Here is a 25,344-nt window from a genome sequence, read left to right on the forward strand (position 1 = left end):
TTCGGTTTAGTTTTAGATTAGTTAATAACATATGCTTTTGGAAGTCACACTAGTAAGACAGCAGTCACCTCAAGTTCAATATTCAAGTGCCATATCAATCAACTTGAGTGAATTAGCTGAGATAAAAACAAGAGCACAGTATAACATCATGAAACAATACACCGTATTCCAGACTATTAGGTTGTACATGTGGCTCTGTATGAGACTGTGGTTCTCAGAATGAAGTGTGTATCAGCTGTACTGTGGGCTACATCTGTGGGGGGAAGTTTCCTGTCTGAGCTTCATGGAGACTGTACATTCATTTTCCAGTCCAATAATCGGACGACGAGTCCATTTTCTGGAGCACCTACTGTCCCAGACGCAGCCACTGATGCATCTCAGACCCATTTATGACACTGATATACCACTGCTCTAAGATGATGGCCGGGCAGTCCTATTTGCCGAGCTACAGTATAGTCAAGCTTGATACAGATCAAAGTTAGTCCCCAGAAAGATCAGAAATCAGAAATGTGCTAAAAGCTTTTCCGGCTATATGTGTAAATCAATGAACACAGTGCTTTCATGTGATGCCGTCATAAATAACCTCCCATTTTGTTCCATTGAATTGAATGTATTGAGTAGAAGGATGCCTGCTCTTTCTCAGCTCAGATTCAAATTCCTGTTAAGTCCTCATTTTTTCAAAATGTCAAGTGTCCCTCATTTTCTCTAAATGCCATGTGGGGCTCCCATTAATACACAATTACAGAGCATACACACTAAACTGCAGCAATAGGAGGCTCAGCTTTAACTCATTGTGCCTCCTGCTGGAAATCTAATGTCATGCCACCACATGGAAATAGGCTGTATAACAATTTACTATTAAATAGCTGCCAATTTGAACTGAATATTAAGAAAGTAATTTTAAAAGAACACAAGATGTTTTGTCAATGTTATTTAATGTCTCAAAAATCTACTTTTAGACTCACATATTGCTGCACAGTTTACTGCCCCAGGGGCAGCATTGATAGATCAAAAGCCACAATAGTAAAGGTCAGATCATGAAAATGGTTTCCTGTCTGCAGCAAAGGTCTGACAGTGTTATGGCCACTCACAGATGGCCCGAATCTCCATTAAAACAGTTTGTAAATAGCCCAGCCCACTGGTGGCAACATTACTCAATGGCCTTCCACGTAAGCAAATACACAGAGGATGTTTCTGACACAAGCCATTTGGTTTTAAGTGTAAGACAGCTGTTACAGCACAGCAGAAACATGACTTCAAGCCTTTTTAGATGACAGCTTGTTTAGTGAGTCTGTGGTCCAGCTGAGATAAACAGAAGACATGAGAAATGCACTTTTTTTTTAACTGTAAACAATTTCACTCATCATTCTAGTGAAAGAAATACACACCCACGTTTTGTTGCTATTAGAGAATGAAGTTTTGAAGAATGTTTTATGGTGTTTGTTAGCAAAACAAAAACAACATGCAGAGATGCTTGGTTCTTTGATGATGATGATGATGATGACGAAGATGAGAGTTGATAGTATCAAAAGATGGAGGCAGACTCAACAATCTTTTTATCACACTAGCAACTCATTCTGTTAAAGAGTTTTAGGAATGCCTGTATGTCTGGTACACTCACTGACAGCAAAATGGCTGCTTAATTTGAACAAAAAAGCAAAACCACAGGCGTCTCAAATTCCATGCGTGCTGACTCCATATTTGTATTTCAAAATGTGGACTGATGTGGAAAAACATCCTGAAGAGCATAATATATCACAGGGGGTCAATAAGCTCTCAATAGAAACAGTTGAAAGTCCTAAAATGTATGTATTGTTTCCTGCGTTTTCTGCATCCTTGTGTTTTCTGCTTTGAAATTGATTCATGGCGTTCGGTCACGTACGCTCCTTTGTTGATACATTTTAAACCAAAATGACTTCACTTAGAGCCAGACTGATCCAATTTGGCGTGCGATGTGGACTGGGTGTGGGACTGTACCTCCTGGAGTGATCAGTTTACAGGGCAGAGATCTGGTGAGATCATCACCATGAGACTGTTCCACTGCTAATGAGAGGGGAGGGAAGGTTTTCCAAGGCTGCTCTCATGCCTCACTGGAGGTCCTCGTGTCATCTGTGGCTTTGTGGTTGCACTTGCACTGATTCAGGCCTCACCTTTGACTGAGTTTTTCCAGCTAGGGCCCCTGAAGGTAATGAATGAAGATGGAACACATTTTATTTTTAGGGATATTCATCTTTATGTAATCATCTCCTTAATAAGATTCCTGGTTCTATTATAGCTCAGCTTAGTATGGAAGCCCAGCATTGCCAGGAAAAGAAGAAAAAAAAAAGTAGATGAAATGTTATGCATGGCAAAAATAAAAATACTCATAAGTCATAATTATGAGAAAGTAAAAATAATGACGTTAGATGTGGTGTTAGAGGATTGGTTCACAAATTTTAAAGTCTGTCTTAAAACAACAGTCAGGTGCCCAAATGAATACTGAAAGAGGTTTTCCTCGCTGTATTCATTCCTCCTGTTCATACTGGCTATTAAAAGATATCCCTTTAAATGTGTGTTCAATGTAAGTGTCCTGTATCCACATATTCATTTTTACCTGAAGTTTCTATGAGGCTTCAGTAGTCTGAGTTAGTCATATCAAGTGGATCTCTGCCACATTTACAGTCTTTTTAGCATCAGATTCCCTCTTTGTGTTTATTTGGACTGTGTCTCCCTGTTGAGCTGCAGTGGTAGAAACAAAAAGAGGGACTTTGGCACTAAAAAGACTATAATATTGGAAGATATCTACTTGATTTGACTAATTTGGGCCAAAGCTTCATAGCTTAGCTTCAGAAAAAAATTTAAATTTGTTTTTGCACAGAGGGAGGACTGTGGATTTTGGCCCCTATCACTTACTCTGTAAGAGCATGAAGGGAGCTTCTCATGGCCAGTATGAACAGGAGTGATTGCAGCAAACAAAATAAAATAAAAAACTGAAAAGTTGTTTAAGACTGTTTACAAAATCAGTCAACATTTCATCACTTAGGCTACTGTATGAGTAGGTTAATTGGAGAAAGAGAGAGCATCCAGCATATCTTCACTAATAGCCTTCATACTTCTTTTTCTTACATTATTTTTTAAAGTAGTATAACGTTAGCACACTAGTCTGTCACTCCACCTGTGTTCCTTTCCAGGTTTTTCAAATGGAAACGTTCACTTAGCCATTAGCAAAGAGCAGTAATGTAAGAACCAGAGCACTGAGCTGTTCACTGTTGGGAGGAGAGCTCAGAGTTTGTTTTTTTATAGTAGGCTAATTTTACAGCAACAGTGAGTGCTTTGTCTGCTTCCTTTAGCACATTTAGCAGAGTAGCAGCAGCAGCTAATACTTAGTTCATCTCTGTGGCTACTGGCTAGGAGCACTAAGAGGTTTATACGTGGCAACGTCATCAGACCATGTGAGGACAGATTTAACAAGTGCTTGGGCAAATGGCATTTTGACACCAAAAGCCCTTACACCAAAATGTGTATTTTCAGATTCGAATACATGTGGAACACTAAAGGAAAGTTATATCAATCAGTCAATATTTATTTATGCAGCACCAAATCACAACAAAATCTCAAGGCACTTTTCACATATAGCAGGACTAGACTGTACTCCTGTAATCCTCAAAAAATAATGTACCCCCTAGGTTAGGACGACCCTAAAAATATAAGAACATTAGTTGATTTTTTAAAATGAACATATCATCATTAATATTCATTAATATAATATTCAATTTACAATTAAACTAATGCTTTATTTTGTATGCAGAATGTTGCATGTATGTCTACTACACATATGTTCACAACTCAATGTCAGTAGATATTGTACAGTTAGTATTGGACTTCAAGAGAGTTGCAAGCCTTCACAGGTAGAGGTGTGGTTACATAAATGTGATATCTTTTCATGGGGGCTCAAAATCCCTAGCAGCGCCCCTGCCCTCACTTTAAGATACTTGACAAGAGAAATGTTATAGATAAAAGCACACTTCTAGGGAAAATATGCTTCAACATCAATCCACCACTCTCAAATATTGTGATCAGTGTAATCAGATTACATGCGGGTCAGTACTTGGTGACCTTTATAGCAGAGTGATGGACCTTGATGGACCTTATTACCATGGTTACCAGTCAGCCTGACAGCCATTGGCCATCATGTAATATGGGGGTCTCTGGGTCTCTCCCTCTGGGTCTCTAGTCTCGCCATCCTGCTCTCTCGCTTCCCCCCCCTCCCTCCCTTTTTTTTGGGAGATGGGGGGTGTTGCCGAGCGGCAGACCGGTTTTTGCTTTTCGCTGAATGGGAGGAAATGGGTCTTCGCCATCGGAGGATATGATTTTGATTTCAAGCACTTAAAAAAACAGCAAAACGTCTCATTAAAATAATAAAACACTGTATCGGTGACAAATGAGCGGCCGTGTTTTAATCGGAAAAGTTCCTCCGCTGCAGTCGAGAGCACCGAGAGCAAAAAGGACTTTACTTTTTACTCCAAGGTAAAGATGACATTGCATTTACTGTATTCAATTGTATTTAACATTGTATTTAGACTGTGAATGCTGGCGAGATAAATGTATGGCTTCTTTTATATCCACCGGCATCTCTAACGATGTTTTTTTCCCTCTCATAATGAGTCATATGTAGCTTCAGGTTAAGTGCATTATAAACATTAACCGGCTTTACATTGATATGAACCTTAACCTAAGCCGATCATCTCCTCTTGAGTAGCTAGAGGTTGAAACCGGCTGCTTTCAATGCAGTTTTATACACTTATATTGCAGGAATACTGTAACAATAAAATGGAGTTCCTAACTACATTTCATTTGAGCCTGTAGTGTTACTATTTCCCGGTGTGTAGACAGTGTGAAATGCGTTGACAAGAAGTTAAAAATGCTATTAAAAAAAGTGCAAGAACGTATGCCGATGGTCGTTTGACACCAGGAATTATAACATCTGTGCAAACAATTCTTGGAGGACGTTGCGGTGCTGCTACCACAGCTATCTGTGTAATAGAAGATGTCTTCACCACTCACTCAACCAGAGGCATGCATGCACTCCCTGCAGCCTTTTGTCTTCACTGTCCGTCATGCAGAAAATAGACACAGCGACAGAGATGAATGTTAAAATGTAGCCTTCTGCTACTTTATATGGCTTTATTGATTATACTGTGGCATTTTTTTGATAAGAACCCTAACAAATGAGCATGTCTGAGAGATTTAAAGTTCCAATTCGTATCTTGTACCTCTGTCAAATGTGTTAAAGGACATGTACAAAGTTTTTCAAGTCTGCTTTAAAAGAGTAGTCAGGTGCCCAAATGAACATTGGAATAGGTTTTTCTTGCTGTAATCGTTCCTCCTGTTAATGCTGACCATTGGGGGACAAAATCCACATTCCTGCTTCTGAGCAAAAATGCATTTAAAAGTTTATCTGAAGCTAATATAAAGCTTCACTCATCCAGATTAGTCAAATAACGTAGATATCTTTCAGCATTGCAGTCCTTTTAGTGCCAAAGTCCCCTTTTTTTGTTACTATACTTCCACCTCAGTTCAACAGGGAAACACAAAGAGGGAATTTGATGCTAAAAAGACTGTAAATATGGCAGATATCGTCTTGATATGACTAACTCAGACTGCTGATGCCTCATATAAGCTTCAGATAAACTTCAAAATGTAGTTTTTTTGCTAAAAATGACATTGTGGACAAATTGTGGATTTTGGCCCCCATCACTTACATTGAAAGTACATTTAAAAGAGACCTTTTAATAGCCAGAATGAACAGGAGGAATGGTTGCAGTGAGGAAAACCTATTTCAGGGTTCAATGGGCACCTGACTGTTATTTGAAGACACACTTTAAAGATTGTGGAGCTATCCTATTTAATTTTCTTGCTTTGTACCTTTTGCATTGTGCTCGAACAATGCTGAAAGTCTCACATTAGCGGTAACCAGCGCTTGTGTGTATTTAACAGCAATACTCTTAGATCCACTTCCAAGTCTGGACAGTGATTGTAATGTCCCCACCCTGCTCCACCCCGCCAACCATCTCTCAAGTCTTGTTGAACCAAAACATTTTCTCAGCAACTCAAATAATAGCATGGACACACAAATCAGAGAGACGTTGGAGTTTTGCCACAGAAAACAAGAAGTTAATTGCCACCCCATGTATGAAGTATGCACTTTGCTGGAGTACTCCTACCCTCTCCCCTGACTGGATTTCACCTCTGAGAGCAGACAGTTTGGCTTGTAATATCAACAGCCCACAGGCCCTCCTGCCTCTTCTTATGCTGACATCCCTGAGGGGTTATTCATTGCCCCGCTCTCGTCCCTGACAGAGGTGGTATTGTTCAAATATACCACAAACATCTGGGCTCGGCGTAAATCAAAGTTATTCCAGTTATTGGTGGTATTTGAAAACATTTTATAATCTCAAATCAAACATTTATCTCATGTTTTATCCCGCTCTTGTCAAAATTCATCTCTGAGGTTTTGTATCTGCGTCCACAAATCTTCAGTAAATTGTTGAGTTTTATGCATCCGAATGCTCACAACCAGTACAAATCATCAGGGTAAGCCTCCTCTCTGTTTTACAACTGTGACTACAATTCAACTGCAGCCATGTGATTAAACCCGATTCTGAACGTGTACAGGCCATTTTTGTCTCTCTGTATTTTTCTATCCAATTCCATGTTCCATGCCTCTGCTAATTGCAGGCTGCAGACCCACAAAGAGCATTTTCAGCTCAGTGGGGAAAGCAAAAGAAAAGGGGGGAAAAGAACTGATTCAGCTCAAGCAGTGACTCAGCTTTAAAGGAGGCTTATTAATTTACCTTTTCCACTGTGCCACATTTCGGTGCGCCAACATAAATTCAATTACCACCTGTGGTTGCCAGTAGTAATGATGGGGAACGTAATTACACAAAATGTGAGCTGGACTTCCATCTAGCTCTCTGGAGATGTAATTTTTAAATTCAACAAGGCATTATTACTCCTCTAAAATACATAAAAAAGTTTTCCGCTTTAATTTTAAACTCCCTTCAGACTCTCAATCGCTTTATCCTCATGTAATGTTTTGGTTGACTGAGAGGCTACACCTCTTGTTGAACTTTACATTTTTAATCTATTCCAATACAAATGCACGATCCAGAGATCTTCTGCTTAGTGAGCAGGCTCTTGAGGCTGCTGTGGGACTGCCCATCCCTGTCTTCCTCACGCGAGGGGCCAATCTGGCAGCATGTGTTTCAGGGCGATGCAGGACTTCATAGTGGGGTGGAGGGAAGGGTCAGAGAGGGTTTAGGAGCATGTCACTCCGATTTCTCCTCACCCTGCTTCTTTAGAGCATACCAGACCGCTAACTAAACCCGGAGCTGTCAGTCGCCATACTTTTCATCCAGCGTGATTTATCAGCATATCCTGTAAAGCTTTCCTTGAAGCTAATAGTTAAAGATGGCTGTGTCTTGGCCTCGGTTTAAAAAACGAAGGCCTTGTTGTTATGGTGATTTATTAAATTATGGTTAGATCTCAATATGAACTGCTCAGATTTATGCACCTTTTTGTATTGTTTTTTAAAGGTAGGTCGTATTGGGTGAGGCAAGTAGATACGGAAAAAATGAGAAGTTGTAAGTGAAAGCGGCAAATGTATGGTTAAAACAAGGTGTGTGGACCTGGTCTCAGTTCAAAAATGTCTTTTTGGGATAATCCTCTTCACACATTCTGGATTCGTCACAATCATTGAATTAAAGCCTCTGGCACCTTAATCATGATTGGTTTGATCCAAGTAACTGTTATAAATATTTCAATTTAACTGTGTAAAAAAGGTTTTTTGATATATAAATACTATTAAAAAAAAAGTGTAAAAGTACGTTATGATATAGGTAATTGGAAAACTCCTACTTTATTGAGCGGCCACCTACAGAGACAGCTTACTGCAGCCAGATGGACTTATTGCTGTTGCTGCCAGCATTTTCTCCCTCCATTCTCAAGATTTCTGCAGCTCTACCTGATGTATATTCATATGGTTGTCATTTACTTGATAAGCACACATTTGTTTTGCCAACTTGTCGTTCTGTCTTGTTTCAGTTGGGATGAAAGCAGCTCCATCAGCAGCGGGCTCAGCGATGGAGACGGCGATGGGTCAGAGAACCTCAGTTCAGAGGAGTTCAATGTCAGCTCCTCCCTCAACTCTCTGCCAAGCACACCACTGGGATCCAGACGCAACTCCTCTGCTATGGTGAGCTGACATATTGTACCTACTGTAAGAGCCTGTAATACATCTTGTGGCTTGTTTTGTGTGTCAACGCAGTGCTAAAGATTGCAACAGAGGCCTTTACTTCATGCATTTCCAAAGCTTCACTCTGTGATTTACAATGTTTTGTTTGTTAAAATGCGAGTTCATTGTTTTGACCAAGGCCACAAGACAGCACCACAAACCTCACCACTGTTATTAAAATAAAACAAGGGAGAAAAAATGTTTAAAGATTCATCTGAAACAAAAATTTGGTCAAACTTATTTCTATGTTTACTTTGCATAGTGGTAATGGTTTCTACCTTTTGCACAGGTAGATATTTTTGACTTGCTCTTTTGATAATTGCTTACTTACAGAATGCTCATTGGGAAGAAATGAACATTAGAGCTTCTCAATGAGCCATCTGTCGCTCTATATCACATTAATGTAGTGCCAAGAAGCAGCATGACCAATTTTGTCTGCAGTGCTACCTCCTCACTGCGCCACATGATAGGTTTTCTTTCACAGTTTAGCTGTCTTTTTTTGTCCACTGCACAGTGGTACATTCAAAAATATAAGCTCCAAGCTTTTCTGTAGCCTTAATGTATTCATGCATCTCTGAAAGTGTGAAATCCATAAACAGATTTTTTCACTTCTTGTTTTTCTTTCTTTGTCTTCCTCTGTGGTTTTCCTTAATCCACTTGGGGCATATCAGTCTATCTTTCACTCCTTCCCACTGGAATGCAGCTGAGATGAAACAAAGATTACAGAGAACAGTCAGTTCCATAGATAACACAGACCATGTCTGATGGTTACCCACACTGTGCCTCTTCCTTTCCTCTCCCTGCAGCTCCGCACTGATGCAGAAAAGCGCTCCCTGGTGGAAAGTGGACTTTCTTGGTACAGCGAGGACAGCAAAGCCAGCCACAAACTCGATAGTTGCAGATATGACACAGGGAGTCTCAAGACCGAGGCTCCGAGTAAGTGGAGAAAGAAGCCTCCGAGCCTCAGTGATGATACGGCGGGTAAAGGAGAACTGAGGAAGCCTCAAAGTCTGGGTCATCCAGGGAGTTTTAAGAAAGGTCGTAATCCTCCTGTGGGCATAACCTCCCCTATCACCCATACCTCTCAGAGCATGCTTAAAGTTGCAGGTGAGATCTGATGACATGTTCTTAATTCATCTGTCTCTCTGTTTACCTGTTTTTCTCAGTCTGTGTTTCTCTCTCTGTTATTCCTCTCATAAAGGAATTTGTTTCAATGATGTTTTTAACTTGGTTTAACTAAGAAATCTGTGTCATCCGTTCTCTCTTTATATGTTGAATCCAGTTGCAAAACAGATCCTGTTTGTAAAGCAGCCAAGGTGGATATCTGCTTGGTGTCAAAAGAAATACACAAGTTATACCCCTTAGCGTAAGCCAGGGTTTGATTTGTAGCACAGAACAGTATACTTAAAAAACTGCACCATGAAATCCATTTCAGTGAGGAAAAATATGTGCTTAAAGCCCAAAGCCATGTTTCTTTTATTATCTCAGAGAAAGCATGTTACTGTACATGTCTGCAGAGACACTCTGTCTGCCATCTGCTGCAACTATATTTATTTTAATGCCCCTCAGTCCTCAACAAAACATCCCATAATGTTTCAATAATAATAGGTCAAAATTCAGTTCCAATACCAATATTTCTCTGCGTGTTATTGCAATTTCCTCAACTTAATTTCACCTTTAAACATGAGTGATTAAAATTACATTTGATTGTATGTTTTTTGGCTTCAGCTTGAAGGGAAATAACATTATTTTAGCTGATGCATTTCTAAGGCTTGGTTAACAGAATGTCTTATCACGTGTTGTATTCTATGAATTTAGAACCCATTATTTTACCTTTTCATAAAAATAAAAAAATCAAATTTTACTTTTTGATTACCCTTCAGTTACCCTTTTCCTTTCATCATTTAATCTTTGCATATTTAATACCTCTGCACTAAATCATTTTAATGATTCATACGGAACATATTTTGATTGATTATGGCACCTGGATATGTCATGCAAGATGATAAAAAAGGTTTAATTTTGTATTAGGCTCATTTACAGTAACTCAGAGTCTGAGTCACAATTGACGTCATGGGAATATAAAAGTTCTCTAAGTTAATACAGATGTTTCTTGTTTAAATTTTATCTCAACTGCAGTGGCTGAAATGATATGTGCATTTACTTTTATGTGAAGCTGTCTAGTTAGAGAGAATTGATGTATGCCTGTGTTGATTATCCATCTTAGTGTCAGTGTGATTTTTGTTGGGTTGGTGTCATTTGTCTCTGCCAAGTGCATCTTATTCATATACTGTATATAGTGTATTATCTCGCCTTTGCTTTTCATTACTCTTGTAGTATATTAAGTGTCTTTTTATTTATTTATTTTTGTCTCATATGCTTGAAATCTACTTATTCCAAAAACATTTGCAAAAAAGGACTGACCTGTTAACCTATCTATCCACTGGTTAAGGCAACAGAGTGAACAGAGCTGCCCTCACTATCAAAACCATCATTCAACTTTAAATCTTTAAATTGTGATTGCAATGACATTAATATTGTTTATTCACCTATTCTGTCTTTCTTTTTGATGCAGCACATAAAAGTGAGAAGCCACAGGATAAATCCAAGATTTCCATCAAAACTGCTGGTCTCCAGAGGTCTCGTTCAGATGCTGGCAGGGACCATCATGGAGAGCACCGCAAGCCCCCCTCAGGTTTAGTTAAACCCACTGCTGGAGCCTCCTTTGGCTACAAGAAACCACCTATAGCCACCGGTACTGCCACAGTTATGACAGCAGGGGGCGCCACAATCTCCAGTGGCTCTGCTACTGTGGGTAAAACTCCCAAGTCATCTGGCATCCCTGTGAAGCCTGTAGGAGGAGGAACACCCTCGGGTCGCAAGAACAGTTTTGATGCCAGCAGTGAGCAGAGCTTCCTGGGGCCAAACGCCCGAAACAGCATACAGTACCGCAGCCTGCCGCGACCTGCCAAATCGAGCACGCTCAGTGTGATTGGTCGGCCTGCATCTCGGCCTGTCAGCGGTACTATTGACCCCAGTCTGTTGAGTTTGAAACCTGTGACCATCGCCTCCGCAGGCCCCAGGGTTAAAGAGCTGAGTAGCTGCAGCAGTAAAATGGCTAATCGGACGAGCACAGGCCCAGTGAACCAGACGGACAGAGAGAAGGAGAAGGAGAGAGCCAAGGCAAAGGCCGTGGGTGTTGACATAGACTGTAGGTCTCTGAAAGGAGATGAGTGTACAGGAGAGTCTACTGTGAAACTGCACGGCCTGAGACGAACCAGCAGCAGCAAATACCCTGAACTGTCATCACCTACCACACCAAGGTGTCTCTCATTTAAACACTGTTTTAAAGAGTCAGCAAAAAGAAAGAAACATTTCTTGATATCTAGCCATACACGTAGTAGTTGATTGCCTGGATGCCCTGGATTTCTGTACAGTGGAAGGGAATAGAGTTTCAGCTGTGGCGCTCACAGGATTGAGAAATTGCATCTAAAAAATTTAACAGCAATATCTCTTATTAACTTGTCCCAGTTACAGTTAGACATGGTTCAGAGTAATGGGAACATTTTTTTTGCATTTATCTTGCTCTTGATACAACCACTATGTGCATGGCTATGTATCGCTAGAGGAATGAAAAGATCCTTTACAATAAACAATAAATGAACTGAAATTAATGATCACATCACACATGCATGGATCCAATATTGACATATAAATACATGTTTTTTAAGTCTAACATCATTACTCATGGGATCACCCTAGTTTATGTATTCTGACATCTTGTTTTTCATGCCTGACTCCTAGGATGCTGAACACTAAATCTCTGGGTCGTCCACCCAGCTTGGCTCACCTGGACAAAGTCAACTCCAACAGTTTCGACTCCTGTGTGACCATCCATGACCTCCCACCCAAAGTACCCCCTTATTCCAAACTTCAGGACTTGGCTGGTTCCCACACTGCCACCCACCTCACCCCCAGCCCGGCCCCTGTGCTCCACATCGATTCTCCTGGTTCCTACACCAGTGAAAGCCTGAGCTTGAGTGGATCCCCGCTGCTCTACCCGAAGCTATCTGGCATGCACCGCAGCATGGAGTCCCTGCCTCTCCAGATGAGCGTGCCTTCCAGTGTGAGATATCTTTCCCCGGAGATGCAGCCAAAGGAGAGGGGTACAGGAACATGGGGAGGTGGAAGCAGGACATCCCTCAATCTCTCAGATGGGTAGGTCTCATCACAGGAAGAATCTAATTACCATTCTATTGAAAATCTGTGATCCATCTTTTTGTCCTAAGTGTATGTTGTTTTTTTGCCTCTGGAACAGGAAGAGAGTGTGGGGTATTCCCCCTTGATAGACTAACTTTTCTGACTGGACTAAGTGGACACTTGTCATTTGAAATGAGGTTTAAACAATCATAGACAAGTCTCTTAATTAATTTTTGTTATTGTAGGTTAATTTAATCTGTTGTAATCATGTGAACGTGTAAAAACGTATTCTACTTTAATGCAACAAAGGGAACCAACACATTTGATGTGATTTCCTTAATTTATTATGTGAAAGTGAGACAGGGACCCTGCGCCAGACGAAACAAACTTTTTTTTGTTCGCCATTCAGTATTTTTTGGCAACTTAATCAACAACAAAAGAAAGGCACATTTTTTTCAGGAACTCCTAATAACCCCAAACCCTGCACAAAAAAAGTTATCCTCACATCAGTGGATCAATGGTGTTTTTAGAAAGAAAATTGAAAATTGGTTATCTAAGTAGAAGATCTTACACATCCACTTTTCCATCTTCCCATGAATCAGTAGCGGTAGAGGCAGCTTCATTTATTTTAGTAGCTTAGTTCGGGAAACATAATGTCTAGTTCTTTTAGTGTGGAGACATCCAAAATTCGGTTTTAAGTTTCTTAGCAGCCGATATATCAACTAACCATATTTTATGTGCACTTCCCGGTAGTGGAAACTCTGAGAAGCTTTCAAAACTAAATGATTCGATGGATGATTGGGTTTATGCAAGACTGTTTTCAGGCACTTTTCATATATTAATAACTATTTCTTCTCCTTTTTCACAGCCTGCAAACAAACAGGAATACCTTGCCAAAGAAAGGCTTAGAGTAAGTCAATACAATTACTATCATCTACATCTATATGACATCAATGTAATGTATGTTTGAAGTTAAAATGATCTATGTCTTCTTAGACGCTATGGCTCAAGCCTGTCAGAGAGTGATGGGAGCAAACCAGCAAGACGCCACTCCCACAACATAGTCAGCATGACGGATAGCGATAGCCCCCCTCAGCTGCCCTCTCCCACCCGCCCACTCCACCCCTCCTCCGGCAAGGCTCCTCTCACCAACGTGGGTGAGTCTGCTCTGTTCCTTTTGGCTGCCAAGTTCTAAATGCATTCACTGCTTCAGCTTGAGATCTTTGATAAGCCATCCATCTTATCGTTGATTATAACTGAGGATAGGGATTTTAAAAGGATACTGTGAGAAAAGCCCAACTTAGTTCTTAAACTGAAAAATGTTGACACAAGTTGTCAATTATAGATCCAGTTATTTCAGAGTGGTGAAATGATAGCCAATTAGTGTGCTATCACATTTACCATTTACTCTTTACTATTACTATCCCATATCTCCTAACTAATTTAGGCTTGGGTTTAAGTCTGAAAGATGCAGGAGATGAAGGCAATAAGGGGTCAAGTCAGGCTATATTTATCACATTGACTGTTGTGGAAACCGCAGTGTTGACTTTCACTGAGTCATCAGAATAAGGGGCTATACCTAGGTGAGCTGTGTGTGTGTGCGTGCGTGCGTGCGTGCGTGTGGTTGTGTGCGCGCGCGTATGTGTGCATGTTTCTTCGGCAGTGTACAGTTTCATCAGTGCCACTCACTGTCTTTCCCAACATCTCTTTTGTAATAGTTGCCCCAATTTCCAGTGGCACCCCGAGGATATCACGCTCCAACAGCATAGGACCCCCCAGTGATTCAGCCTGTGATCTCTATGGATCCTCCCCGCCGGGCAGCACTATGTCCCTGGCTGACCGCCCAAAAAGCATGATGCGGTCAGGGTCTTTCCGTGATTCAGGGGACGATGGTGAGCAAGCTCGGTTGGCCTCCCTGCAGGGGGGTCACCAAGGTGTCCTCAAATGAGACAAAGCTGTCCGCTCATGCACGCAATCTGTCGGGCAAAATGTCAGAAAGGCATTTGTTTTTATGAATAATCACAGTGCAGAGGAGTCTTTGTGCCTCTATTTTAGATTATAAGCTAGTTATATCAAGACTTAAAAGCACTATCTGTCATGTAGATGTAAACAAAACAGTTCGAACTTGCTTTCAACACTAGATTATCATCAACTGGAAGTTAATTATGTATTCTGATGCTATAACAAAGTTTATCAGTATTGTTCTCAAACACACAAAAAAGAAAGCACAAACTAAAACAGGCCTTTATGCCTCTTTGATTTTATTTAATATGATAAACAGACAAATAGGTCTAATTCTTCAGTTACATACTTGTATACATTCTCCTGTTATTTACATGCTGTTAATGACTGAAAAAAAGGGGTTTTCTCTTGCTGTTTAATTCATGCACCACATTGTGATGACATGTGAGATTAGACTGCAGGTGAAGATGAATTGTTGCTTGACAGCTAGTGCTGGCTACAATAGTAAAACCTATAAAACTGCCTGTAATAGAACTCAGTTGTAATATTAATTCCTTATCTTTTTGCAGTGCATGGCTCTGTGCTCTCATTGGCGTCCAATGCTTCTTCCAACTATTCCACTGTGAGTACATCGTCATTTTATGTATTTTTATTTTGCAAAATGTTGCTGTTGCTGGAGTTTAGTGCATTGTGTCATTAGTTTATGTCCTCAAGTGGAAAATAATCGTGTAAGAAAACCCACATGGGATTACAAAACACTACTCATAAAACTTCCTGTCCCTTTTTTTTACTGTGAATAATTAGTTTTTATGACTGCGCCCTAAAGTTAATGCTCTACCCCGTTCTTCTTTATTGTTTATTTGCTTTCACCATGCCTTCTTTAGAATGAGGAGAGGATACAAGGGGAGGTAAGGCCAACGTGCCGTAACTCTTCATCTCACAGTGTGCCTTTTTCCTCTGCATCATCTGTCAGTCATTTCCTGTTGAAACGTGTCCATTCGTCAGATGGTGTTATCAGTGCTCAGTGAGGTCTGGGACCACAGGTCTTTATCTCAGAAGCTCATAACTCATATCTCTAATATTCTCTGTCCCTCAGTATTACCTTCTACCATTTAATAAAGAAATGTCCAGATCTCCGTACAATTCTCAGCGCATGAGAAAAATGTCACCCCATGAATTTAACATTATAACATATAACCGTGTGTTAGTCCTGTGTACTTCATTACTGTTTCTGTTATGTGTTGTTTCATATTTTGTGTTTTGAGTATGTCTTTTTTTAGTTAACCAAACAAAACCACACTTTTAAACACATTCCATTGCTGCATAACCATAATCAAAACGTGTATTAACAACTTAAATTCTGGCTTTTTGTCCATGCTGCTTGACTTACATCCTGTTATTTGTCCACAGCAAATCCGCAAGTTGAGGCGAGAGCTGGAATCATCGCAGGAAAAAGTTGCCAACTTGACCATGCAGCTTTCTGCTAATGTACGTAAGCGTTTCAAGTTTCGCTTTTGGACTCTTTTCATAAGCTAATTTGTTGATGTCTTGGATACATGACAGATTTTTTTATTCAGAGTGTGACTAATCCAAAATGTTGATTGAACTTTCTTGAAGTGATTGTGTTTTTAATCCACAACCAACTGACAAAAACAGAAACCCTATTTATCAAACTTTACTAATATCTGCCCTGTGCTCTGTGAGGGTCATCTGCAGGAAGAACATTGTGTTAAAGCTAGCGGATGGTAGATGGCTGTTGTCTCTAATGCATAATTCTTACAAAAGTGAAATATCAAGAAATATTTAAGATGATTTGGAGTTTACCATCCTAATAAAGACTCAGCAAACATGTCAGCGTCAAGTTGTCCGGCTAACAGCTGTTCGATCTATGGACGTCCACTGAATCTTTGCCCTTATCACTCGCTTTTAACCCTGCACTTTTACCAACTTTCCCTAACAAGTTACCCACCCCTGCTTCTATTTATTATCTCACCCTGCAGCTTCTAGATGCCTGACTCTAGCTGTTGTATCACAGTCAACTTTATTTTAACCCCAGCTTACTAACACAGAATCAGTATGAACTACAGTCTCCTACTTGCCTTTGCTATCAACTAACCTGGGTGTTTTGACCATGATAAGTTATGATCTGGGTGTGTTTGTCTTTATCTGTATGTTGTTGTTTTTTTAATGAAAAACTGAATCCCATGCCTGACAACACTTTCCCTCTTTTTTTTACGTTCTTGGCTGTATTGACTGCCGGACTTGCCACTGCCTGCCTCCCGCTGACCCGCACCTCTGGATGCTGGGTGTAGCAGCTAGGCCAGGTTTGTTCGACTGTTGCTTCTAGATGGCTTTCTGTCGCTCCCGCATGATTCTGAGTGAAACTCCAGCTGACAAGTTGCTATTAGACATCTCTTTTAGGCTTCCAGTGTGGCACAGCAGACCCTTAACGGCTACATTGAAGCATTTGACGATAGCTGCGACTAATAATAGCTTTCATTATCAATTAATATGCTGACTATTTTATTCAATTAACCATTCAAGTGCAGTTGCTTGATTTGTCAGAGCATCAGTCTAGAGGCCAAAGATATTCAGTTGAGAAATGAGACAAATCCTTTGAAAAGCTGACACAGTGATCAATTACTTAAACTAGAAAACGATTATCATGATTCTTGATTAATAACTGCTCCGTCTATTGAATTATCGATTCATTAATTGATTGATTTAGCACTAATACAATTCTTGTTCGTTTACTTAGATTTGTAAGCCAAGATTATAGCATACAAATTGTAGACATCAGAGAGAAATGCAGCCATAATACAAAAACAGGCTTTTAGGTGACCTAACACACCTTCAGGCAGTGAGGGTCTGCTGCTCTCGAGCAAAACCTAAGTGTGTTGCATTTTAATGTGTCACATTACTTTCATTTCAATTTTACTGTATCATCCTTCTTCATCATATCCAAATCAGGTATGTTTTGTCATCAGATTTAGAGAAATCCAGCCATCCATTTTAGAGGATTTTTTATTTTTCATTAAAGACACTCCACCATCAGCAGTAACGGTGTGAGACATCTTAAGGTCAGCCTAAAGGTTAAACATGCCACATGCAGTTGACAAGACGTGTGCTCCAGCGCTACACCGCCTCCCACCATCACTGCCATCACCCTAACGTCCTCTTTCATCTCTGACATCATCCACAGCTGTCCACTTCCCCATCCCCTCCCTCTTCACCTAGCAGTTGGAAAAAGCCATTTGCTTGATGTGCTGTGAGCGTGTGAGACTGCACTGATTCGATGCAGCCTGGTGACTCATACCTGTCTGCTGTCCCTACCCACCCCCGACCCCTCACTTTCTGTCTCTCTGTCTACCTCTGTTTATTTCTTTAAAGGCTAATCTGGTAGCGGCGTTTGAACAGAGTCTGGCACTGATGACAGCACGTCTGCAGACCCTGTCGGTCTCCTCAGACCAGAAGGTATCTCACTGATATCGTGATGCTAATTACTGCTTTTCCACCTGTGACATTGATGATAAAAACCCACAATTCTTATTCCTGATGCTTCACTTAGATTGTTCAACCAAGAATTAAGCATGCAACATCAGAGAGAAACACTTAAAGAAATACCCAACATACACAATGACGATGATGATAAGCTATTAGTTGATTTATTTTTGATTTATTTTATACATTTTTATTGCACATGTATAAACCCTGCTGTAAATAAGCCAGAATTAGTCCAAAGGCTAGTTTTCATCCATTGTCCCTGGCCAGGTGTGAGTTGGCCTAAAATCAAGAAACAAATTTAAAAATGTTTGTAAAGACAAGCTAATTACATCTGCTTTATGTCAGAACCTGTCAGCAAACGAAAATCTACCAGGTGACATATAGTAATCGTTCTGGAAATGTGATGTGGGTCAAAGGTTTGTATGGCAGGATTTCCATGTTGTCATTAGCCACTCAACACAACCTGTCATCCTCGTTGACAGCGGATAGTCATTCCACAATCCTCAGTTCAGAAGAATCTTGGTTCAGTTACCGGCCTGTAAGCTAATGAACGCATATTGATGTATCTCCTCTTCAGGACTCTGAGCTCACGGAGCTCAAGGATACCATCGAGGCTCTGAAGACCAAAAACACAGAAGCCCAGGAAATCATTCACGTGGCTCTCAGTAATCCAGACATCACACCTAAAGGTACAGAATATGCTAGGAATGTGTAGTAAACAAGCACATGCAAAGATTCAATAGCTTCCCTTCATTTGCTCTATTTCTTTTTTTCTCCTTTCATTCAGAGCTGCTGATCAATCGGCAGAACTCCTCAGAAAGCATCTCAAGCCTCACTAGCACCACCAGCCACTCAAGTATGGGCAATCTCAAGGAGCAGGAGGCCAAGAAGAAAAAGAAGAAGAGCTGGGTGAGGACTTTTAAACTGAATCTGTTTCCCAGACATTCGGAAATGGGTTTTATATAACTTAAAGCACAAGATAGCAAGTGCTTTAAATAACTTGAAACCAACATGCTGGCCTATCCTGTAAAACACACACATGCACTACTCCAAACACATTAATTCAGTGGTTTATGAGTCTTATATTTTCCTCATATTGTCAGAGAAGGGAGTAAAACTATCAAAGCATTTTTTATATTGATTTGCATACTTTTTTGTTGTTTGTTATTAATTCACCAACATCAAATTCATCCAACTTTGATTAAATGTTAGTTCTTGCCTTGATTACCGTCAGTTCTCAGTATACTGTTTGTATTTGATCCAAAAAAATAAAACAGCTGATGGATGATAGTTTGTGTCCCTGCATGTGTGTGTGTTTGTGTGTGTGTGTGATTATCCTATCTCGTTCCAAATTTGTTATAAAGTATGACTCTGGTCTCTCCCTCACGCTGCCCTGCTTTTCATTTCAGGTCTTCGAGGTGAGTGATGTTGCTAAAGTAAATAAAGCCTTAACTCCTTCCTCACTCTGGCCTGCATGCACTCTATGAGTCATACTTGTGAAATTTTTGGAAACTTTGTGTCATCCACGTCTTACCAAGCATGTGTCATCATATCATTAAATGCTTTATTGAACAACAACAACTTGATATAAAGATGGCTTTCAGAGGCTTTGAAGTTCACCTAATTTCTCTCTCTACATCATAATTAAGTAATATGTACATCATAAACTAAACTAATACTTCATTATATTATTGTCCATTTTAATTCCTGCCACTATCAACTCAGAAGTTTAACATTAAACCAAGTTAGGGGAGGACAGATTCTGCCTCAAAAGGTATGTGTCTATTATACATGTAAAGTGCAGGATTACATAAAAGAAACATATTAGAAGAAATTTCACAATAAAGTGGAAACCAGATGTTTAACAGAAACTGAGGAACCTGTCTGATACAAGCTGTTCAACATACATGTTTTTAGGAATTGCTCATTCATTACATTCATCTCTTATCTCTTCCAAACAGTTACGCAGCTCTTTCAACAAGGCCTTCAATAAGAAGGGTGGTAAGCCAACGGGGCCATATGCTGACATTGAGGAAATTTCCACCCCAGAGTCCTCGGCACCTTCTTCTCCCAAAGTCCACCACGACGAGGAGAACCCTTCATCATTAATGATATCCTCAGCCTCTGCAGCATCATCCCGGTAATCCTCTCCCTGCACAGGCACAGATCCAAAACTATAAATGTACTGTATGTATTATATATGAAGATCACTGTCAGACATATACTACCTGTGCAAGAAGGATATTTATCTAACTTTCCATTTGTGGCTGTCAGTCTGCTGATCTTTGCCACCTTCACACTTCTCTAATGTGATTTGAACTGAATATCTGCAGATTCAGTGTGGGGGATGAGGATGATGCGGGGGAAGAAAAAGTTGTATCAGAGTTGCGCTCAGAACTTTGGGAGAAGGAGCGTAAACTGACAGATATCCGCCTGGAGGCTCTGAGCTCTGCCCATAAGCTGGAGCAGCTGCAGGACACCATGACCAACATGCAGGTAAGTGTGATGTGTTCCTTTTTATTTGTTTTTTGCTAACCAAAAAAAAAAAAAAAAAATCCGGGCCATGGACAACACTAGTTGTAGTTTGCAGATTGCAACTGTATCTTTAACTAGACTTTTATTGACTTTTAGATTAATCCACCTCATTAATTTCTTGTGAACAGTCATTTTTCTACAGTTAAATGTCCATGTTCACCTTGTTATGTAATGTAAATTGTAGATGTCTAATGGGTGTATATTGTTGTGTGTTGTCAAATTCAGTTGCCATGCAGTATGACCCTTTTTTTTTCCTCGGTAGAAAACAGTGGAGAACCTGAAGGCTGAGAATGACCATCTGAAGATAGGAACTCCTTGTCCATCTCCTGGACCGTCTAGCTCCGTCTCCCAGTCCTCAGGTCTCACTGCTCTGGGAAGTTCTTCACCCCGTCAGTCAGTAGCCATGAACATGCCCAAAAGTTACAGCAGAGGACTGAGTGAGGGGAACGGCTCAGGTACAGTTTAATCCCTGAAATGTAGTAAATGTAGTGTTACCGAGTGGATTTACAACAGTTTTAGACAAGTAGGCATAGCATGGAGATTAAATGGTAATATTATAGAGTCAGACTCAGGACAATATACTGAATTCATTTTAAATAACTATGGATGTGTTGTTGAACTGAGAAATGGAACAACAGTGTATAATGTCAAAAACCGGCTCAGTGTATGTGACAAAGAGGGGAGATAAGTCAGGTTGAAGTGCCAATGAAATGTTTTATTAAAAAGTCAAACAACATAACTAAATACATTTACAAAAGGCATGAGGTGTGCAGAGTAACTGCATCAATATAAATGAATAGAGTGTATGGATGAATGAGAAATGTGAATGCTACTGTTGAATGCAGAAGAAAATGCCAAAACAAACCCAAACCCTGGAGAAATGTGAAGCCTAGGAGAGAGAGAGAGAGAGAGAGAGAGAGAGAGAGAGAGAGAGAGAGAGAGAGAGAGAGAGAGAGAGAGAGAGAGAGAGAGAGAGAGAGAGAGAGAGAGAGAGAGAGAGAGAGAGAGAGAGAATGAGACTAGACTGATATGTATAACCTTGGTAGAGGTGTAGCCAGGTGTCATTACATTGCCTTAACAACCCTCCCTGACTGCCAGCTCCTGCAGAAAGTGGCCAATTGAACCACTACGGGCAGAAAGGGACGGGTCGTAACAATAAATGATTGATAAATGTATCATGCATTTATTCACAATCCACATATGTGATTATTAATATAGTATAGATCTGTGTAATATAAGCATTTATAGCAACTACTCAAGAGAGTATATACCCGGCTATTGTTTGCGGTTAAAAAAAAAAAAAATTCTTATTTATTTCACAATCCTACAATTCTAAATTTTACGACTACTGTATTTAAAAGCATATTATAACAGTATAATCCCACTAAATCATCACTAAGCATCAGAGGCCAAGTGTGCCTAAAATCTCTGCTTTACTGAATTTTATTCAGTAAACCTGCATCTATTTAACTTTACACATGGATTACCAGACTGTGTTTAATTCAGCACAAATTTCAACATTAATATTTGTTTTTGCCATGTGACCTCAAAGGGGCTCAGTGTTATTTAGCTAAAAAAAGGGGGAAAAAAACCCCAAAACAAATATTGCATTGATATAAATCTAACTGGTGTCACACATGCTTCATGATCTTTCTTTTCTTCTTTTGTTTTCTATCCTCTTCTATTTATTCCTCTCAGTAGACGTCCTCTCAGATTCTCTCAGCCTTTCCTCACAGAGAGATGATCATCGTGTTAGGGTGGTGGTTTGTGTGGCAGATTTACATGTCTTCAAAGACGTAAGTATGTTTTTTCGTCAGCTGTTCAGCTTCAGACTAATAAACATGACTGTAAATCCCTGTGTCACCTACATGTTGCACTTGGTATCAACAGGAGGTCAAACAACAGGATTTCTTCATCGGCACTGTCAGGGTGAATGGCAGGATGGACTGGTCCATGCTTGATTCAGCTGTCAGCCAAGCGTTCAAGGTGAGACGGCGTCTTCTGACAAGTTAGTTCAGTGTGACCTGCACAAGTACTGAATGTACAGCTTGCGTCAAGAACACTCACGTTTGTAATTCAGCTGTCACATTAAATTTAGCTGGTTAATACTTCAAGGAGTTATTACTGCACATAGATGGAAACCTGAATGCAAAAATAGCATTTGGACTCATGTTGAACTTGTGATTTTAAATTTGAGCTATTTGAATTTACTGCGCCAGTTTGGCAGGTTCTTTAACAAGGTAATCCAGGCATTGCATGTTGGGAATAGCAAGTTCAATTGGTGGTTATATTATGATGCTCAATAAAACGTAAAGTACTCATGAGCAGAAGCTTGTAACCCCCTGTACAGATCATGTTAACTCTGACCTTTGACAGGTATTAAAAGCCAGCTCTTCACTATCTCTATGTGAAAGATCACAGCGGGAAGATGTTATTGTTTTGTCTTTTTTATTGTGCTCTTACATTTATCCTTGTAAAATGATTCTGTCTGTACACACGAAATCATGTTTTAAACAATCTTGTCCTTTTTCTGCCCTTTTCATTCCAGGTCTACATAGCCAAAGTGGACCCCACCTCCAGTGTGGGCCTGTCTCCTGACTCCATCTACAGCTACAATATGGGCCACATTAAGAGAATTTTGGGAGGAGAAGCTCCAGAGACCCAGCCCTCTCGCTGCATGTCCCGAGGCCCCAGTGGCATTACGGTGGCTCTAAAGGGTGAGTGAAGAAATGTGAAGTAACTATGACCCAGAATATAAAATCATACTGTTAAGAATGAAGATTTACTTCCACAGATGTGGAAATAAATGAATTTAGGCCAGCATTGATAGCATCTAGATTTAGATTTAGATTACTTTTTGTTTTGAAAACCAAGTTGAATTCAGGCCCAGAAACATGATTTGTGTAACCTAAATGTAGAAAGATTAAAAGATTTTGTTTTGTTTTTTTAAACTTTTTTGATTCAGATGTTGGGTTAATCAAATAAACTGTTGTCTGTCTGCAGCTTTACTGTTGGACTCTTTCCATTTTCTTTTTTTAAAGCCAGCTATTCAGTTCTGAAACAATAAATCTGTTGATTGAAGGACATATCCACACAGTTAAATATGATTAATACATCACCAGGTGTCTTTTCTCTATCAATCATGTCTTTTTGCATTTGCTAAATTGTGCAGGGTTTATTTTAGGAGTTTAATGGTTTGACCTCTTCATTAGAGCTGCTACATTTGGGCCTGTCTGTCTTCCTGTCTGTCAGATTCAGCGTTGTTTTTTTGCTTTACAGTCTTTTATTTTGCACTAATTAACTTAACAAAGGTAAAACTTGCTTTTCTGAAAATAGCCTCCTGTTAAGATTTTTATGGTCAGATTTTGCACACACATTTAACATTGTCACTACCACTGCAGACATACCTGGGTTACATTAGTAACAGTGGTGTTTTGGTTATGCGAGAAGCACATATGTGGATCCCATCAGTGATTTTAAACCAGAGCTTTGATCAGTGAGGCGAGCTGTGGTGTGGTAGTCGACCCCTCTGCACCTTTGCATGCAGGAATGCATGGAGGGAGAGCTCGGAGAGCTGTGGAAGCAGTGGAAGCCTAGACAGGCCCTGAGTAACATGATCTGAGTGCAGCCTGGTGTCAGCCAGTTCCAGCTGATCAACCAGCCTCAGACGCATGGGCCCCATACACATTAAGGCGGAACATTACACTCCTGCAGGCTGGTGGGGGTGCACAGACTCCCTACACTTGATGCTAAGCTATTTTCAGAGCAAAATGCTTGAGCTCCATGTTTCTTATGAAGGACATGCGAGGTGATACAAATCCATCTTCCTACCCGAGCCCTCCCCGTTGGCTATGTATATTCTTTCTAGCATAGATATTAACAGAATTCTTAACTTAAACTTAACTCCACACTCAACTTCACACATCACCAACTCTTAATTTGTGCTGGGTGTTAAGCAGATAATGAATTTGTCCTCATTGTTTTTTACAGTCCAGTCTCACTTGTCCCTCACTGTGTTCAGGTTTGAAAGAGAAGTGTGTGGACAGCTTGGTATTCGAGACCCTCATTCCCAAACCTATGATGCAACATTATATCAGTCTGCTTCTCAAACATCGTCGTATCATCCTGTCTGGACCGAGCGGAACGGGTAAGAGCTACCTTGCTTCCCGGCTGGCTGAGTACCTGGTGGACCGCAGCGCCCGCGAAGTCACGGACGGCATCATGGTCACTTTCAACATGCATCGCCAGTCATGCAAGGTGACAGAAACTGATGTCCCATAAGACCCTGCACAACACTGGATTATTTGGTCTGTCATGTTGTCAACTTTGTTTCATCGCCTCATGTCGCTGTTTCTCTCTCTTTCTCTTTCTCTCCACAGGATCTGCAGCTCTATCTTTCCAACTTGGCCAATCAAATCGATCGGGAAACCAGCACATCAGAAATACCGCTGGTAGTTATTCTGGATGATATTCACAACCCTGCTTCCATCAGCGAACTTGTCAACGGTGCTCTCACCTGCAAATATCACAAATGGTAATCTCCACATCCACAAATACCTAAAATATCTACAAATATATTCATGTGATTATTTATTACAGTGTCTGATGCATGTGGAATTGTTTCTCCCTTTAGCCCGTACATTATTGGAACAAGCAATCAACCAGTGAAGATGACAGCGAACCACAGCTTGCACCTGAGCTTCAGGTTAGTTGAAGAAACAGTTGTGGGACTATCTTCTGCTCCTGCACTCCTATTGTTTGTGTTATGGAACGAATGTCTCTTTCCTGATTACTCCCAGATAAGATTTCAAGCTCAATGTGGAGTAAACAGGTCAATAGAATAAAGACGTTTTAAGCAGGTCAATACCTAG

The 25,344-nt window shown here is 40.3% G+C and overlaps 1 protein-coding gene across 1 annotated transcript in view; it reads left to right on the forward strand.

Annotated features, from left to right (window-relative positions):
* nav1b (neuron navigator 1b) overlaps positions 1 to 25,344 on the forward strand; it is a 52,453-nt gene that overhangs the window by 24,454 nt on the left and 2,655 nt on the right. Inside the window, 23 exon segments of the mRNA XM_062444250.1 lie at positions 8,083 to 8,233; positions 9,079 to 9,379; positions 10,848 to 11,595; positions 12,077 to 12,490; positions 13,341 to 13,381; positions 13,459 to 13,629; positions 14,191 to 14,364; positions 15,004 to 15,056; positions 15,319 to 15,342; positions 15,845 to 15,922; positions 17,825 to 17,908; positions 18,516 to 18,627; positions 18,726 to 18,847; positions 19,348 to 19,356; positions 19,900 to 20,120; positions 20,272 to 20,434; positions 20,736 to 20,928; positions 22,175 to 22,269; positions 22,364 to 22,459; positions 23,022 to 23,190; positions 24,495 to 24,730; positions 24,853 to 25,007; positions 25,107 to 25,178. Of these exon segments, the coding sequence (XP_062300234.1) occupies positions 8,083 to 8,233; positions 9,079 to 9,379; positions 10,848 to 11,595; positions 12,077 to 12,490; positions 13,341 to 13,381; positions 13,459 to 13,629; positions 14,191 to 14,364; positions 15,004 to 15,056; positions 15,319 to 15,342; positions 15,845 to 15,922; positions 17,825 to 17,908; positions 18,516 to 18,627; positions 18,726 to 18,847; positions 19,348 to 19,356; positions 19,900 to 20,120; positions 20,272 to 20,434; positions 20,736 to 20,928; positions 22,175 to 22,269; positions 22,364 to 22,459; positions 23,022 to 23,190; positions 24,495 to 24,730; positions 24,853 to 25,007; positions 25,107 to 25,178 (3,882 nt within the window).

This window comes from Scomber scombrus, chromosome 3 (assembly GCF_963691925.1).
Source record: "Scomber scombrus chromosome 3, fScoSco1.1, whole genome shotgun sequence".
Classification (NCBI taxonomy): domain Eukaryota; kingdom Metazoa; phylum Chordata; class Actinopteri; order Scombriformes; family Scombridae; genus Scomber; species Scomber scombrus.